General features: G+C 47.4%; 1 protein-coding gene across 1 annotated transcript in view; it reads right to left on the bottom strand.

The window, feature by feature from the left end:
• The window catches only part of LOC119399427 (rho GTPase-activating protein 44), a 161,718-nt gene that overhangs the window by 47,117 nt on the left and 95,138 nt on the right, over window positions 1–19,463 (bottom strand). The window contains exons 2-3 of the mRNA XM_037666231.1: window positions 4,534–4,678; window positions 1,275–1,351 (exon numbers count right to left, since the gene is read on the bottom strand). Coding sequence (XP_037522159.1) covers window positions 1,275–1,351; window positions 4,534–4,678 — 222 coding nt within the window. The remainder of the gene's footprint in view (window positions 1–1,274; window positions 1,352–4,533; window positions 4,679–19,463) is intronic.

Here is a 19,463-nt window from a genome sequence, read left to right as displayed (position 1 = left end):
ATATTACTATACGAACATTTATTTGCACGTTGAGACACAGCATTTATCTCAATAATTCAGTAAAGCCAAAGCAAAATTGGCAGGTCAGCATACAGGTGACACCATAGGATAGGCCTACACATGACTCGGCCAACGCTGGTTAGGAAATTGAAAGTGATATTCTTTTACTAGTCATGGGCTTATTCCAGTGCCGGGTGCCACCCCTTAGACACGACCCCTCCTAGAAGTGTGTGAATGTTCTAACTTTTGAATATGAACATTACCGTCTACTCTCTTTGATTTGTATTCAATTCAAGAATGTACCATTCAAGTCATGTCAAACATTCATTTCTGTTGGAATTTTGCAGGCACGACAAGGCTTATTCGAGTAAGTAGAGAAATCCAGACTCAAGTGGTGACAGTTCCGAACGACTTAGTTGCTGAGGGACCCGGTTCGCTGTGGAGCAAACACACAAGATAGAAGAATTTTTCAGTGATAAAATAAAGATGCCCAATGCCATGCCTTTGTCCTGCCGTGAACACAAGATATGCTGACGATGACAACAATGCCTTTAGGCAGCATTTATGTTCGCTCTCTTGATCTGGACAGTCTCGCTACGTTGTGTCGCTTCAACAGGATGTGCGATGCCATGTTAACACACCTTGCTTTTGCAGTGTCTGATGGTGTGTGCGTAATTGAAAAGTATCAGGTAACGTAGACATGACTATTTTCTTGCACCAAGTGAGCTCTGCGTAACTTTTATATGCCATTTTGCTTAAAAATATAGAAATCTTCAGTATTCACTAAGTACCTATATGAAAGTCATTTTTTGCGAATATTTGTGCTACAATGAAATGAAATTGAATATCCCTGGTCACAGAACATGAAACGCACTCTTTTGTCATAGAAATATAAGATGGGATTAATAAAAAGTATTCGCAGCCTAGCCAACTTTCATAAATGAAGTGTGGGCCAAAATTTAAGTGCCATAATGGCACAGTGTCGATTTCAAAAGTATATGATGGCACTGCTGCTCATTGGAAATCAAGGTTCAAGCTTTTAAAGTTTTCCACGGCAGTGCAGAAGTACTTTCAAATACTAAAGTCAAAAGAATGTCATGACTAAACCTCTATCGAATCAAATGTGTGCAGGCTTTTTTGTTAGCACAAAAAGAATGAGAAAAGTACACAGAAAAGGTTTAGCAATTAAACAAGCACCAGCTGCCACAGAGTCCCCTGTGAGGTTGCCGGCACGACACTATTTGGCAAACAAAAAGAGCAGCAACAGTCTTTACCCAAGCAGCGTGTGGCTGCCCACATTCTTGTGGCACTCTTGTAGGCTGTGGAACAGGGCCAGCTCTGGTACTTTTTTCTGCACAGAAGGAAACACGCGACACTTGAATAAAGAGGCCAGCTATGATCTGTGGAACTTGGCGCATGGCTCACACACAGCATACGATAAGGGAGACATGCCTCATAGTATATATTTACAAGACAGAAATTCAGGGGAAGACGCAGAATTGAAGCGATAAGAAACCACTTAACAGGGAATGTCGCTGCAGTCAACGTTTCAACAAGTGGACGTGTCTTCTTCCGAGCAGCAACTTCCAGATGCTGCTCTAACAAAGACAGATGCTGCTCTCGTTGAAATGTTCACCCCAGCAACATTTCCTGTTCAGTGAGTTCCATTACTAGTGTGTACTGTATGCTTCAGGCAACACTTTGAAAAGTCTTTAAACATACAGCTTACAACAAAACAAAAAAAAAGCGAAGACTGTTTTGAAGGTAAACTGTCAGAGTCCACGAATTTCCACACATATTAAAATCACTAATTTGTACAAGTTTCATAATGAACATTTCGTTAACTACTTTACGATGTATATTTCAATAAACTATTTGTAGCCAGCAAGTTCACAGGCTGTATCGACTTCGAACAAATCTTTTGGGTGGCAAGAGTTTTGAGGGATTCATTGCAGAAGTGTGCAATGAAATATATGGGCATTCAGGGTACCACTGTGCTTCAACGCACAACATCGTGTTTTATAAAAACCATATCTGGAACAGCAGTGCATATTTACATCAAGTATGATGGCACTATATTTAAAATACATGCCACCCTCAGATTTAATTCCAAGTGATAGTGCCTGGTAATATCGGCAGCTACAATTTTACACTATTTACTGCAATGTAATTAATCAAAGGGGTAATCATCAAGGTTTTTAGTCAACTATTTCACTGCATATTTCGAGTTTTCATGCAAGTAATGTTCGCCGTTTGGAGAACAGATTTCGATAACTATGATTATGTTATCTGTCACCGGCGATTTCTTTAAAATTCTGCAAAATCCCCCCCCCCCCCCAAAAAAAGAATCACCCCATATATTTTAACTAGAACAGAAATGCCATCTTCCTATTCCAGCTAGAATAAACACTGGCCATTTGTACATTTGTTTATTTATTTTACATAATTTATCAAGCAATTAATAACTTTAATTAGCTTGTAAATGCATAACTATTTAATGAATGATAAAACTTGAGAGATGCATGCAATGACGTAACAGTCTGGTGACATTTTGCTCATTCACAGAATGTAAAACCGTTCCTGCAATGACAGACTACTTCCTACAGAGTCCATGGCCCAAGAACATTTTTTGCAACATTACGAGAGAATACTGATATTACAAGTATGTTCGCAAGATGACAGAGTAAGTACTTTACTCTCAGTAAACAGAAATCTCTTAAACTGGACTGCTGCTTAAATGAAACAACTGTCTCTAATATTATTGGTTTCGTACTTTAACTCAGCGCCCCTGTTCATCGCTCAGTAATTGGAACTCCTGTTAAATGGGACATATTTTCCTGGTCCATTCAGGTTCTGTAGTTGGAAGTATCACAACATGGAGCTACAAGTGTTGCGGCTGCCATCAATGTTTCCAGTGTTCCCATATTTCATACAAACAGGTTAATGCTGTTTACGAGTTTGGAGCTAAACAGGCAAATTCTGGCCCTTTGAACTTTTATGTCAGCTCGCACCGATTATCTTAAGTTCCTTAACAACTGTTCCAACAACACATTTACTCCTCGTGAATTAAATAAGCAGCACTACCTACCCCACTACCACAATGCGCTAACCAATGTTATTTTTGAGAAATTTGCACAAAGACAACTTGAATTTCCATTTATCAGCCCTGAATTTTCGTGCTACTGATATAACTTTTTTCTTCAGTACCCAGTGGGCACTGAATGACTGTACGAATATTTTAGTCCACTGTCAATATGCAGAAATTTTCAGCAAAGTAACAACAGATGAAGAGATGCATTTGACGAGGAAGTGCTTTGCTTTAATGCGCCCTCAACGTGATTCACAGGACACTCACATGGTGTTGAAATTTCCCACGAGTAAACATAACAACCCTATACTAAGCTTAATTACGAGATAACGAAAAATACCAACTTTTGTTTATATCTCCCATCTGATGAACTATGAAATTATGAATGTTGCTCTGGTTGCAGCAACACGAAGGTGCTGACAAAACACCCTTTTATCTGTGATGTGCGCCTATGACTCAACTTGCACTGATAAACGTTGAACAAGGAAGCCGTATCATGACCCCGTTGCTGGACATTTTCCATGCCCGTAATAATCCTTGGCTTCAACAAACACCCGGTCTGCTTCCTGGGAAAGTACTGGACGCAATGTTCAGTTTTATCTTATCTTTTCTCGTACAGAGTGAAGTCGGCTAAAGGACACTTCCTCGTGTCGTACAGGGTAATTTTCTCACTATCACCAGGAACAGAACTGATAACAGGGCAGCACAATGCAAACAGCACACGCAACACAAGGAACGCTATCTGGAAATTTGGTGCAATGCGGAACACTTGCCAAATAATATTGAGATAGTGTAGCATGTGCAACCAAGCACAAGCTGACACCTCATCTCGGCTTATTGTGTAAGGATAAATCAGCAAATGTGTGCAAACTAAAATTTCACTATTTTAGGAGCTGCATGGACCTACTCTTTAACAAGACACTGAATCATATACATGTATGAAACAATGCATTATCACAGTTACAATTAATGACTTTCACAGGTGTGACAACATGGTGTTTATCTTGTACACAACAACAAGGTAATTGACGGCAGATATAAAGGTTGCATCAGCTGTTTTCCTTACATTGCTTTAATTATCAATGTCGGCAACAAAGGGCACACTACAGCACAAGTGCATTTCTTTCATTTAAACCATTTCTTTATATCACCTGTTATTAGGAGTGACCGCAGCAAGAAGATTCTCTATAAAAACTTGTATATTTAATTTGAAGCCATCCCCTTCTAACTGAAACTTAAAAATAAATGCAGTTCAAGCTTTGTAGCTACACCTCCTCAAATCTGTTTATTTACATAGTACAAAATAAAATGTCTGTAGTTGGTTTATTGTTGATTTAATTCCAATAAACGAGGTTGTGTACATTTTAAATGTAAGATAATCCCCATGTGTAACCCTATCTTTATACACCACAAAAGAACGCTGAATAGCAGCAGAGAGCCCTGACCTGCAGCTTCTCGTTGTCCTCGAGGGAGACATTGTGTAGGCAGGAGAGGATGCGCTTGTGGGTGCTGGCACACGTCTGCTTGATGCTGTCCACCCTCTTCTCGGCCAGGACGAGGTCTTCGGTGAGCACATCGCTCTTGTCCGCTCTGCACATCAAAAGAAAGCATCGCATGAAGAAACGTGCTTCCAGTACAGACTGCTTGTTTTGCACATCACGCAGCTGTCAAGCACACAAAGAAGAAAGAAAAGACGCGAGAACCAGTAGACTTGTCAGAACCAGGGTTCAGTGAACGTTTCCTGAAACATGCCAACTAAGCGCTACGCCAGGAGACTACTACTTCACTTGAAACAACGAACAAGGAACTGGCCACACTCTCCGATTGCAAAAGTATCGAGACATTTGCCTTTACAGCGGATCACACGTAAATGTTTGTATACTGTACCGCACCTTGCAGAGTAGTAGATTGGCTTTGAAAATTCACTTCGGTGCCACACACTTCCACAACAACTGTTTCCACATGTTTGGTTTACTTACATTGTCAAAAAAAGCATCACATAAAGAAAGGTGAGACGGCTGAATGCCACAGAAGCATAGGTAATCACAGTAAACGAGACTTTTTCAACGAAAAAGACTGAGTAGATGTGTCTTTCTTCTAACACATCCAACACATACACAGCCCCAACTCTAAAGTTGAAGCGGTGCATGGGATGTTTATGTGTAGCTGTGCAACTTCTAAAATCAACCCAGTTCCCAGAAAGCAATTTCACGGACAAGAAGATATAAGCAAGCAAAAAACAAGGTACAGACAGAACTTGCAACTTGAAATGAATAGCAGAGTAGTTGTGCCAGCTGCACTTGTTTTATTAACAAGATCACAAGTGGAATGGCAAACCACTCTGCAGGAGACTCGCACAAACACAGGCATGGTTCATGCGATACATTTAATGTGCTTTTTGCATGAGTATATTTACGCAGAGGCATACAGAACAATGCACATTATGTGTGCATAGGGAAGGCGGCTGTAGCATATTTCACCCTTGTGTCTGTGTCATCTTTTTGTGTGCATGTCGGTATGCGTGCACTCTGTGACCTAAATAATGCTGAGCCAACTAGCCTGGCTTAAAACTCACTTTGAGCTGATGATGATGCAACATTTTTTGTTTGTTTGTTTGTCCACTATGACCAATTGCTCATGATAACTGCGTCATGGCATGGCAAATCTGACCCCGAAAGGTAATACTGGCTCTGACGTAAGCGGATGAGTCAAAATTATGCCGATATGACAAGAACTGCAGACGCTGGAAACGAAAGCATGTGTATTATTTAGGCCTAAATTTTCACACTTCAATCAGTGAGAACTCTACTTCTATTTTTTTGCACATTACAGAACCCTGGGTGGTCAGAATCTGAATTCGTCCAACCGCCCTGCCTCACAGTCATGGCACATAAAAGAAAAAAAATTATTATTGCGTTAGCAATTATATGGACAGTCTCAGCCGATTTTTGCCGTCGCCGTCGCCATGCAGCATATATGTATACGTCATTATATATATATATATATATATATATATATATATATATAATCTATATATATATATATATATAAAAGCCACAAAGAGAAATAATTCTGAAAAACTTTCCCACGCGCGGAATCGAACGGGCAACCTCTCGCTTTGCAGCGCGCAGCGTCAGACGGTTACGCCACCAACAGTATACAGTCTTTCAGCCTGCTAACGGCGAGCTATTTATATACAACATTTACTTCAGCATGCTTTTTTAGTCACCACATAGATGGCGCGATGTGCGCGCGTTGCGCGCTTTAAAGATTGTCGCTCCGCTCCTGCGAACGCCGTTGCTCTTCGCTCTACAGGGCGTGGTCGCCTTCGGGCGCTTATCTCGAGGACGAAGGGGGCGGCCGGGGGGGGGGGGTAGTGGGGGGCTGTATGTCTTGCGCTTTCCCCGCGATGTCCACGCTGAAGTCAAAGAGCGTACGAAGGTCACTTCGCTCGCTACAGCGGCCGCGTTTGCGAAAGGTGGTTGTAGAAACATTTATTGCCAGTGTGTGAACGTGGGGGCCAAGCCCCCTACATGGCACGTGGGTGCTCCCTCAATGTGAGGGGGCACCCTTACAAAGCGAAGGAAAGTCCCTGAAGCGCAATCCTCTTCATGGCGCAGGAGATTATCCGGCGCTGATCGAAAGCAGAAGTGCTGGTCATGATGGACTCCCAGTAAGACACCGCCACAGCCGGTGATGGAGCGCGCTGTTCAAACAGAAATAAGTAACAACTGTGACAGTTAGTTCGCGCTCGTCCTGTGTGTACCTGTTCGTTCGTTTCGTGCGTCCTGCTTTATGTTTGAGCAGTGCGCTTCAACTATCGAGCTGTGACGCATGATAGTTCGCGCTCGTCCTGTGTGCGTTCTTTTCGTGCGTCCTTTGGGCTCGAGCGACGCGCTGGCAATTTCGAGGTTTTTTTTTTTTTTTTTGCCTCTTCCTATTTGGAGATCCGAAGTACGAGACAAACTTCACGGAAAAGGTAGGCAACCACTCGAAACTCGTTCCTCGCATCGCAAGTTTGCATGAAAACGCGTCGCTTTTCGAAAGTAAACTGCAGAACCGGAATGAGGCCATTTTAGAGCCTCGAGGTTTCTTGTGCGCACCGCCCTTCCAAACACCTCTACGTCTGAGGCAACAGCGGAGGCCATGCGCGGCATCGAAGATGCGGCTTTCGCAACAACTACAGACTGGCTCGGGAAAATGCGGCTCTTCTGCTGCACGTACACGCGGCGCATGCCGTGACGTCACGCCTGTTTCGCCGCGCTCACGGTCGCCGTCTCCGCCGAGCGTTTGTTTTCAAGCCGCCGCTGAGTCAGGGACGCCGTGACGTCACTTGCGGGGTGGCCCCTCCTCGCCCTCGCGTAGCAGATCGACGGCGCTCCTTATCTGCGTTTCCTTTTATCTCGACAATGGGGAAAACAACCTCGCTTTTTTGCATATTTATTGCTTCCTCATAATCAAATGTTGTATTGCTACTTCTTATTCTGGTCACGCGGCACTTCTCTGTCACGGTTACCGTTGTGTTAATGCACACACTCAAATGCACAGCGCTGCGGGGGCCATTAAACTTCAAAGGGACACTAAACAGAAACGATAAAATTTAGAACGACAAGTTTCTCTTCGCAAAACAATGTCCTCGATATGGCAATCATACATGGCCTCATTCCTAGAAGCGATATATGAAGATAAAGTTACCCATTCTTGAATTTCGCGCCGACACACCGAAGCCGGCATGCGTGTCGGTGCGACGCTCCGGCTGACAAAGGAATTTTTAAAGACGATAGTCTTTCTTGGGATACTTAAACGGAGAAAGTTTGGTCTGTCTTTCTGTCTTTGTTTGTCGGCACGTCACTCGATTCAGCCACTCGGCCAAAGTTGAACCACTTGCCCAAGGGCCAGCCATCTTGAACGGCTGAGTAAGTTCATACTTGTGTACATTGTCGATCAAAAAGCAAACATTACGCATATCTGAGGCGCAACGTCACTAGGTAAGTATTAGGTGGTGTGTTCTTTTAATAGAAAATGCATACATACGTAATTCTAAAGACCCTAGTTTCTTAAGCTGCGCTGAAAATGCGATTGCGCTGAAACTTCTCTTCCTTTGTGCCCTCTGCACGAGCTCATTGTTGGGTTTCGGTTTCGGTTCTGTATTGCACTGTACGAATGCCATGGGGCGCCGTTCTGGCATTCCTGTTTTACCCAGGCGACGTGTAAATAAGAGAGTGTGTGGAGAGTACTCGTTGAGTGCGGACGTTTATTCTGCTTCAGCGCTTCGCGCCAAACCGCGTGTTCGGGCTGGCTGGCGTCCCCGCCGGTCGCGTTGGTCACCGCCGCTCTTCGCCTGCTGCTGCGCCGGGACTACCAGCCCGCAACACAGCACTCATGTTTCCCGACGTATTGCCAGATGGCGTCCATATCTCACGCAGCGCCTCTTCTATCGTCTTTAGACGACATTAGCAGCGAAGCACGCAGATACGCGGCCAACCTTTTGTTCTCGTAGTTTTCTCTCCCGTTCAGTTTCGTTAGCGAATCTCGCTGATTTCACATTAAGTAATAATGACATGATAGGCCACACAGATGATATACTCCACCGGCGTAGCCAGAAAGGGTGGGTAGGTCGAGGCGTTAACACACGCACGAACATACGTACATAAAGGATGACTCCCCCCACCCACTCAAATACATCTTCGGCTACGCCCCTGACAGACTCTGTAAGATGAACTAACACCCGATTACATCAAAGATGCTCAGTCGATATACTTGTCCCCATCTCATCCAAAAGGAATATGTCAATAAAATCCCCACGCACGAATTTCACTTTGCGATTCAGTGTTAGTCGACCGTTGCAGATGTTCGAGAGCTAAACTTTCAGAACCCGTATGTGGTAAAAATACAAAAAGAAAAAAAAAACATTGATCGCAGCAGGGTCATCCACTATACCCCGGAAGAAGAAGGCAGCGATAGACCACACAAGTGTAGCCTCTTTTTTTTTTTAACACGAAAGTGTTTTATGCCGGGGTCCACCAAGGTTTCAGTGACGTATTTCCGTCACGGAAATGACGTCGAAAAAATATACACAATCAGATGGCAAAGAAAAAAAGGTACCGTCAACGGGCATCGAACCCACGACCGCTCGGTCCGCAACAACAGATGCCGGGCACGCTATCTACTGCGCCACGGTCACAGACTCTGGTGGCTTTACGAACGCGCCTTTTATATCTACCACTTTCCCGGTCAGCTGGGTGGTGTTGACCTCTGGGAGTGGTAAGGTAAAGTAATTCGTCATTGCTGTGGCCTCCGCGACTAGCACCTGCAACGCGTTACGCGTCCGTCCCATTCGGCGCGTTTTCAATAGAAGTTGAATTTGTTAATGCCTTAACACACCGCGATGTGGCGACCTTTGCCCAAGCGTAACTCTAAAGCGTCGTAAAAGCGTCGGCCTCGCTCAGCATCACGCTAATACAAACAAAAAATAGCTCTGCGACGCGCGCCTGCTTCACCTGGATGTAACACCGCGTTCCATGCTCACGCGCACGCCCCGAGAAATATCGCAGCCGGGCTACCGGGGCAGCACGACGCGCTTTGCGTTTCCCTCTAGTCAAGTCGTGGTGTTCAATAACATTTTAACATGCCGCGGGATGGCGACCAAGTTATACGTCCAATATGCGACGCTCTTCTGGCTATCACACCTTCTTCTCTGATTACGCTTTCACCGTTAACTACAGCTACCACAAGGGTTTGTTTAATCATTTAACATGGACGTTAGTCGTTGGGATGGAGATGTACCACCAATCATCAAAGTGGGTGCATACACGTTAAACGGCGCCATTAGCTGCCAGACATCAATATACATTGCGCAAACTCTCTTATATCAATGTACAGTAAGCATTCAGTTACTTCTGTAAGGGCACGCTTTACTTTCGTGTTATTCCGATTCCTACACTGTAAACGAAAATTAGCCGAGATGGGAGCTTTTCCAGCATATGAGCCCCTAAAACCCCCATGCCCCAATCATTTACTCCGTGGTAGCGGGGTGAAGTCGGCACATGTCGTCGTAAAACGCCCCTTGCTTAATGAGGGAGTTTATGAACGACATGACCTTGTTAAACTCCCCACGGAGTTTTAGATCACGTGGTTAGAAACTCCCTATGGGAGGTTTAAAAAGTATTTTTGTCGTGACGTGCGTGTCACGTGGTCAGAAACTCCATATGGGAGTTTTAGAAACCATTTTTGGTCGTGATGTGCGTGCGTGTGTGAATGTGCGTGTGTGTACGGGCATCTGTTTGCAGCGACGATTTTCAGCGAGGATTTGCAACGGCCGGTTGGTTTGTGTAGACGTGTAGGACTATTTTCTCCACTGAACCGTTCTGGTCAGAGACAAGTTCAACTCGCGCCAGCGTCCGACCGCGAACACATCGAGCTGGCTGTCCTGTGTTTATTCTCCCGTCAAGCGGCAATGCCCATGCACACGAGTGCAAGCCTCCGACACGCCACGGATACCTCGCTTCAACGTGCCGAGTTACGAAGAACTGCGAAGAATAATTTCATCGGTAACAAAAGTAAGCTGTTGCGATCGTCAGCGGGTTGTTTCTGGAGTTTCACCGGCTAAAACTTCGAAGCAGTAAGAAGTAGGCTTCGCTACGTCGTCGGCATAAAGCCGGCCGGCGGCCGGTGTGAGAGCTGCGCCGGCGACGCGCTCGCCCCGACCACCGGCAACGCTTGCTTCTCGGAGTGTCACCGAACCGATGTTTCACCGGCTGCAACTTCTAAGCGGTAAGAAGGCTTCGCTACGTCGTCGGTACCAAGCCGGCGGCGCGTAGCGAACTCGCACAGCCACACCGGTCTCGCCACCGGCCACCGGTGAAGCAAAGAATATGTTTCACAGAAAATAAAAGCTGCTGGAATGAGTAAGTTTAAATTGCCTCTTTGTGCCATGCAACCACCGTTGTCAAACGTATAGCGAGAAAGCGAGCGCCGATACGAGATTGAACCAACATGCGGCCGCCGCTGCACTGCGAGCAACAGGAACTGCGACTACGAGCCGTCTCGTTCGTTGTAAGTGCATCGCTCCGTAGCTTAACGCGGATAGCGGACACCTGTTTTTTTATTGTGTGTGTAAAATAACGGCGACGAAAACTGCACAGCAGCAAGCATTTTGTGATCGCGCTCCGCCGTTCGTCGTATAGCCGTGCCGTACTCCTGCGAGAGGCCTAGCGACGCCGTCGGCAACAACGCGGTATACGTGGCGTTGAATGTTAGGCGGGTTTATAGTAAAAGACGGGTGTACCTCAGTAGTATCTATAAGCCCACCACAAATATATACGTACGCCATGAATGTTTGGTGCATAATTACGCGGAAAAGGAGTGTCCCATCCGAGCTACATTGGAGGTCAAGATGTGGTGCCTATATATACTCGGTGACCAAAGTTTGGTTGTGAAGCGCAGGTGGCGAGCGGTTGTCAGTGTGAGTGTTGTGTTACTTTGCGAATGTTGTGTGCATGTTTGTGCACGTGTGATCGAGTTTGCGTGTTTCGATGCTAATTTAATTAAAGATTCTTCGGTGCATGGTGCGACAGCGAAAAGCATTTTTTTTTCGATGGTTATAAAAATTTACTCCCATACTTACCTGGAAAAGCTCCCCTATGGATGTAAACAAATACTCCCATCAGTCCACCCAAAACCTCCGTCCTTAAGGGGGGTAAATTTTTTACTCCCCTGGACGGGGTATATAAAACCCCCATCGGGGCATGCGCTAGAGGACAAGTCCATTTACTCCCATCTCGGCTTTTTTTTGCTTACAGTGTATGACGGAGGGATCGGCCGTGTTTTTTTCCTTTTCGTCCGTTTTCACTCTTTGGCAAAACAACGTAGCGGACGACGCCTACATGGCAGCACGATCGTCCTCGACAAAAAAGGGCCTCGTCACGAAGACGTCGACTCCGTCGGTCCACGTGAAACCAACGGCATCGGACGCCGATGGCCTCTTCTTCCCTTCAAAACTGTACAGCCCGAGCGTGCGACGTACGAAGACGACGCCCAGTCACGAATCTCGCGAGGTCGCCGCTTCTTCTTCACCGACTGTCTGCCCGTCAAGGATGAGCCACGGTCGCTTCTTCCGTCGCCGCTTCTTTCTCGGCTTTTCTGTTTTTCTTTTCTTTTTTCCCCGGACGCATCCTGTCTGAAGTGTGACGCTTGTACAGGGCCGATGCATATGCATGGCTGTGTATACGTCGCGACACCCCCCCCCCCTCGTCATCTACACAGGAAGTGCGCGCTGCTCCCGGCCCAAGCTAGCCGGACTCGTACACTCGTCTCATAACACCACGATCAGAGATGAGAGGTACGGGAGGACTGCGTCAATCAATCGTTGCCGCCGCTACTACGCATAGCGGCAATCGGATCACGGAGTGAACGTCTTTCGGGGTCGACGGAAAGAGAACGCTCTCCTTGCCGACGGATGCACGGTACAACGTCGGGTTGGCCCGCCCGTACAAGGCTATAGCATATATACACCGCTCGTCTCGAATGAGTACAGCTTTTGCGAGGCCGAGTGACACGGCTGTCGGAAGCATACGTCAAGCTGCCGAGATGCCGAGCGTTCCCGGCCATCATTCATTGCTAACACGACTGGGACTATAGGTTTCACCTGCATTCGAAGCTGGTAATCGCGAATAGGTTGCCCCTGGACGCACAACAAACAGCAGCATATTTTACAGCGATACAATACAATAGGCCCAAAACAAACAGAAACAGTGACTATTGTACAGTAGCGTCATTCCAGGCCCGCCTAACGAAAGTTTAGGTGATCGCATACGATCATCGACGGCCGGAGGGAATCGCGCATACGGTCACATCTAGTCTAAGTGTCGGAGTCGATGTACAGTGTGCATGGATCTCGACGTCATCTGCGGTCACACTGGGACAGACCTGTAAATAATAGCAAAAGCTGCGGCTATGTAAACAGACACTCAGGGCCTGAATGACGTCCTTGAACGACATTTTGTACACGTCTCAGCAGGATGTAAGCAGAAAATGCCTTATCGAGACGTCTTCGGCGGGTCTTTATCGAAACATCTTGCAGGCGTGAACAGTGAAAAGTTTGAGCGCATTCTAAATCCAGTGCGTTCTATAGAGGTTTCCGAAACCTGTGCTAAGTCAGGCACAGTTGGCCGAATCGGATATGTCCGTGGCATCTACTCTACTGGGCACAGAACCATGAAAAACCCACTACAGGTCTAACCGTTCGCCTGGTGCGTAGAGATACCGCTGCGAAGAGTAACACGTACGGTAAGGTTTAAGGCATGCATACGGAGCGTGAGTCCTATGTAATTAACCATCCGTTAATGTCACCATTCTTCACATTACGCGCCGAAACAAAAGGACACCGCGACCGGAAAACCAGGGCGAGCAGACAAAGAACAAAACTGTCACCGGAAGAAGACCACCACGACGACGACGCCTATACTCGTCCGGGCGAGAGAAGAACAACGACCCGGAACCAAAATTGGGAGCGCTTGTTCGAGCGACCGAGACAACGGGAGAACGAAGAAAACAAAATGCAGCAGTGGGTGCACCGCGCGCGCTGCCGTTGTATATAAGGGGCGTGCGAAACAGACCTGAAAGAAGCCACGACGCCACCATGTCACGTACACTTGCTACTCGAAGAGAGACGCACTTCACAACAAAAGTGCGCGATCGATGCTCATCAGGATGGCAGAAGAAACGAGGAAATGAATCAAGGAACAAAAAAAAACTACTTTGGACGACGGAGACGTGACAACATCTTCGTTCTGGGTCGGGCCACATCCGTTTCTGGAAGACGACGTCGCCATGGCGACTATACTCCTTGACTTGTTCTTTACTCGTTATAGCGATCAACACGCTCAAGACACGGATGCGCCGAGGCGCGTGGGTCGAGGACGTTATGAGAGGAAGCAAGGACAAGAGAAATCTAATATGTCCATGGCCTGTGGACGGCACCGGCGCGCACGCAGCGCCGTGCTCCTTCCCTGCCATGGGTCACGCTCGAGAAGAGGGCAAAGCGGGTATATCGAGCAACCACTCTTCAGCCTCGCGAATGTGACCTGCGTATTTATATTTATTTTATCTGGTTACTCAATTATCCGATATCGCAGTTATTCTTTCAGCTCCGCTGGTAAACATACGCGCAGCTTCGAAAGTCGCGATTTACCATAGAAGACAAAGCTGTGAGCGCGTATGTAAACGTGTATGCAAACACGAATGAATGAATTAATGATCGATACCAAAGCAACGTCGCCCATACATATACAGCAACAAAACAAACAAACAAAATGAAACCTGTAGTTAGGCTGAAGCGCAAGCTAATTGACCGCACGACAGCAGTCATCCCTATAAAACCCACAGAGCTTATGCCGGTCTGTGCAAAGCATCCTTCCTACATGCCAAGTAAGGGGCAGACACTGCAACGCCAGCGCAGAGGGCAAATTAACAAACAAGGTGCATATCTATATACACACGACGGACATCATTTGCGCTTTAAATCAAATCACGGTAAAAGGGGCTTCAAACGATCCATATAGGGTTACAGGTAACGAGAAAAAAAGAAAGAAAGAAAACACGGAGGGTTCATTTTCACGCAAGAACATCCGCCCTATTCGAAAGAAATGAGAGCACAAACATGAAATGAGGACGACATCAGCGAGACAATCAGCACGAGGATCGGTCGCCCAGGGAGTGCATCGTTCCAACCATTCACGCAAGCGTAGGTATACACATAATTGGGAGATTGTCATCGGGCATATTCGACGTAATCTGCGGAAAGAAGGGCTCTTCCGGAGATATCCAATTACTGCTGTCTTTTGCGCATTTGACCATAGCACGTCCGGTAATCCCCCGCTTGCGTTTCTCCCGAACTGAACGGCACTGATCCTGCCTGGTTGTTAACCAAAGTCATCTCTCCCACAGATCACACGATCAACTACCATTCACTCCTCTCAATCTCGTCTATACCGACACGGACATTTCTTTGCCTGCGCGATTCATACAGTCGTCGTTCTGTCTCGATCTCGACGTAACGCCTAACACCATTACCCGTTTTCATCGCTCAATCCCTGGCTCTGCTTAATCCGTTACCGTAAACTATATTGCGGTGGCTGAGTCTACAAAGTGCAATTTATCAAGGGCTTCTTGAACTTCTTTGCCGTTGATGATAGTAACGCTGCAGACGAGCGCGATGTGTCACGTGCTCCGCGAGTTCTAACGTTTTGAGACTTCAGTGCCGAGGGTCGCTTGCACCAATGTTCGCGGATTCTCCTTTGAGACAAAGGAAAAGTGCAAGCCCACCTTGGCCCACCACATATACATAGGCTAAGAGGAGGGATTAAGAAAAAGTAAATGGCTACATCGTAGTCGTCCAAGGAAGGCGGAGGTTCAGAAGAAGATGGAAGATTGAAGAGATGGATGGATGGATGGATTGATGGATGGATGGATGGATGGATGGATGGATGGATGGATGGATGGACGGACGGACGGACGGACGGACGGACGGACGGACGGACGGATGGATGGATGGATGGATGTACGGAAGAACTTTATTGAGGTCCAATAGGTGGGCCGCGCTCCCACGTTGGGACCTTTCGGCCGCTTCGCAGGCCAGTTGGACTGCAGATAGCTGACCCTCTCATGTGAGACTGCGTAGAGCTGCGCCCCACCGCTCTTCAGAGTTGTACTTGTCGCCGCGTAACACGGAGCAACGCCGGAGCATATGACTAAGATCTATGGTGTCGTTGCACTTATCGCATGAAAAGTGACAAATCCTTCAATAGGGGTTGCAGCATTAGCGAACGTTTCGACGAGTGGTCCTGTCTTCTTCAAGGCAGCAAGAAGGCAACACTACTTGTCAAAACGCTGGCGTCAGCGACACCCCCTACCTAAGGATCTTTCGTCTCTCTACACCGTAGATAGTAACACGCGTCCGATACGTGTTATCTCTTATGGTAACAGACCCGCGTGACCAAACAAGCACTTGAGTAACAAGGTCCAGTAGATAAACAAATCGGGGGACAATACAGGCGGGAGGCACCCGCCACCACTCAACGGTTCAGCGACCCCAACGAGGAGGACTCCCCGAGGTACGCAGTACGTCGTCCAAGACGACCGCACCGCTCGGTGCGTGCGTGGAAAAGCGCTGCTGCGGCCCAGTGGACCATTTCGCCAACTGGCGGTTCAAGCTTCACTAAGCTTGCGGAAGCTGCGGCCGCGGTGCATCACTGCCCATAGCACAGCTCCAGGAAGCTGTCCTCGCCGACGCTATGTAAGACAGCTAGAGTGTTTGTTTTGACCGCGCGGACAGTGACCACGGGATGACGGCGATAAACAAAGATTTCTTTAGCGCGCGGTTTCTAGTTTCGTTTTAGAATGGGAAGCCTGCCTCACTCAAGAGTTACCGTATGTTCTCGCATATAACCCCCACCAAAAAACGGAAAAATGTGCTTAAAAAGTGGGGGTGCGAGTTATATGCAGGGGCGGGTTATACGCGAGAAAATGCTGTATGTAAGGAGGAGGGGGAGAGAACTATCACACGACAAGTGCACCGAGCTTTAAACTGTTCCAATGCGACGCACTACTATCTGACGTTCGGGTTTCCACACTTCTACGAATGACTATTAATACACCGAAGTAATCTCGACCAACTCGGTAATCAGTGACAGATATATTCTATCAGCAAACGTCGGCTTCTGCGTTCTTTCGGGGCGGCTTCCTTATACAGGGGTGAGACGGCTGAAATCGATTTGGGAGCAGTTTTTGGAGCAGCAAAATTTCAATTTAGGAGCAGGAGAACCTTGTTTGGGAGCAGTTAGCGGCATTTATTATGTCGTTTTTGGAGAGAGAGAGAGAGAGAGAAATAACTTTATTTATAAAGTCCAGCGAACCTGACTTGGGGTGGGCCTGCTTGAAAAAATAAATTTGTAGTAACTTGGAGGAACAAGCACATATTTTAATCGGCTTAGAATACACAACATTCAAAGAGCCTTTGGAGAAAGCTTTTTTTAACAGATTATTGCCAGGTATGAACTACACTACCTTTTTACAAACCACGCAATTGATATAACCATCGTAACAACATATGAAATAGATAAAAAAAAAAGTTTTTCCAAGTAGGTTCACTTTACATTTGAAAATAAGAAAAGAAAAAACATCGCACTTCTCAAATAATACAAAAGAAGTCACAGTTTCACCGCAAGGGCGAAGCAATGAATGCGATAGCAACAAATTGTAGTGTTACACGAAGTAAGGCTGGCAGCTAACTGTTTTGTATCCGATCTCGTGTAACTATAAAACGATGGTGTAAGAAAATACGGCCGCAGGGAGTCATGTTCTCGGCATAGTCTCTTCGCTTTGAGAGCGCAGCACGTAGAAGCGTATGCGAGCCGCCCGCCCCGCTGCGATGGCTTTCGAGCTAGCGCACGCCAGTGATCGCGACCGCGCAAAGTTCAAAGTTGCTCCTCGCGCGACACTCCCCCCTCCCGCGTCTTCGCGTCTTTTAAGGCTTGTTAAAAACGGGCGGGGCGTTTCCTGTCTGCTTCGACGGCAGGCCTTAAGAGCGGGGTGATGTTATCGCATGCAGCCTCCGAGCGACGGCAATGGGCCGGCTCGTTTGCTTCGGCCGCGTACGTCGCCTCTGCTCGCGTGCTTTTACCCGCTGTAGAACATACAATTCGCAGGGGGATCTTATCAATTTGGACTTCATACCAGAAGGACATGACGGCGACGGCAAGAACCCCTCGAGACTGTCCATATAATTGCTATCGCAATAAAAACTGATTGCACAATAATTGTATAGTCACATAGCAGTACGTCTTTGAACGGTCAATGAATGATTCCGACTAGCACGCGATTGCGGCGACGCCTTCGCGCGTAACATCAGGAAAGAACAAAACCGGTATGGCCACCGACGAACGCGCCAGTATGACCACCCCCATAGGCGTGCGCATGAAGGGGGGGGGGGGGGGGGGGGGGCAAAGTCGATACCGCCCATACTTTCACTTAATCGGAACGAGGGGCGCTGCGATTAATATTTGCCCTCCCTGAAGGCCGAACCCTCAGGAAGCTTTCGAATAGCGTACGCAAAGCTTTGCGTTTGCTTTTCGCACAACTGCGCACACGTCGTACGCTAACCGCTTGCGGGCTCCCGTTAAGTGACGGAAATAGCGGGCCGCAAACGCTAACGCTAACTTAGCGTACGCTATTCGAAAACTGCCTAAAATAAAGCGCCTTCAGCTATCTGCTCGGCTGCGCGGGTGGCGTAGCGTCAAGTGTACCGCACGCTTTTAATAGGTGATAACAAAAGCGCGCTGCGCCACCGTTCGCTGCCACCTCGTGAGGGACCGCCTTCAAAAATGCGTCGCGAGCGCCGAGAAACCTTACCCCTCGGACATTACGTCGTTACCGCTCGGGCACTACACATATTTACAACCGCTCAGAGGCGATTATCACAGCACTATGGAAGCCTCTATTACAAAGGCGCGTAGAAGGACACGCTTGGGCGCGTTAACGTGTTCTGCGAACGTATCCCTGGCGCTGCTTCTAAAGTTACGTTTTCCCACGCTGAAAGTGACGCGGGCTTGAAAATTCTTGATTGTGGGGCCGTTTCGGCGCAGTTCGGCGCAATTTTTGCAATTTTTATGCTTTTGGAGCAGCTTGGCGCAGGAAAACGGAATCGTATCAAAAATGCGCAATATGCGCAGCTGTCTCACCCCTGCTTATATAGTATATGCAGCAGAAGCCGTCAGTTGACCGCGCGTATGGTGGTCAGCCACAGATGCGCTTGTATGGGTTCGGGTTGGACAGCACGGGCTATAGCTTTGCCAGTCGATGTTTGGTCGGGGTGACGGCATATGCTGACCACGGAGCTGCATGGTCCGGGCATTTGACGACAGTCCAGCACAATGTGCGTCGACCATTTGAATCGCAGACACACTGTCCGGTTAGCGGAAGGCGACTGCTAACGAAACCCTCTGGCCTCACTTTCGTACCTCGTAGAACAGAAGAGCGCAGGAATGATATCGCATTAAAATTGAGGAAACTATGGCAAAGTACGGGAGCTTGACGCCACGACCCCGGGAGGTGCACACAAAACAATAAAAGTGAACCACCACGACTGGCAAAATTCGTTAGTGCACAGTGTAAAGAACGTTTTTTTTTTTTTTCATACACCGTGTTTTGGTGTTAACACTGGGACTCCCAAGCCGTGGGGGCCCCCCAGGCTCTCGCGCTCTTTTGTGCCCTCCTTGCCGTCCTTGCGTTGCTCTGTTGGCCAGCAGCGGGAGTACAAAACAACGCAATAGCTTGGGGCCCCTGCTGCTCGAGGGCCCATACTCTCTAATGTGCAAGA

Source organism: Rhipicephalus sanguineus, chromosome 7, assembly GCF_013339695.2.
Source record: "Rhipicephalus sanguineus isolate Rsan-2018 chromosome 7, BIME_Rsan_1.4, whole genome shotgun sequence".
Classification (NCBI taxonomy): Eukaryota; Metazoa; Arthropoda; class Arachnida; order Ixodida; family Ixodidae; genus Rhipicephalus; species Rhipicephalus sanguineus.
This window is presented reverse-complemented; position numbering and strand designations above follow the sequence as displayed.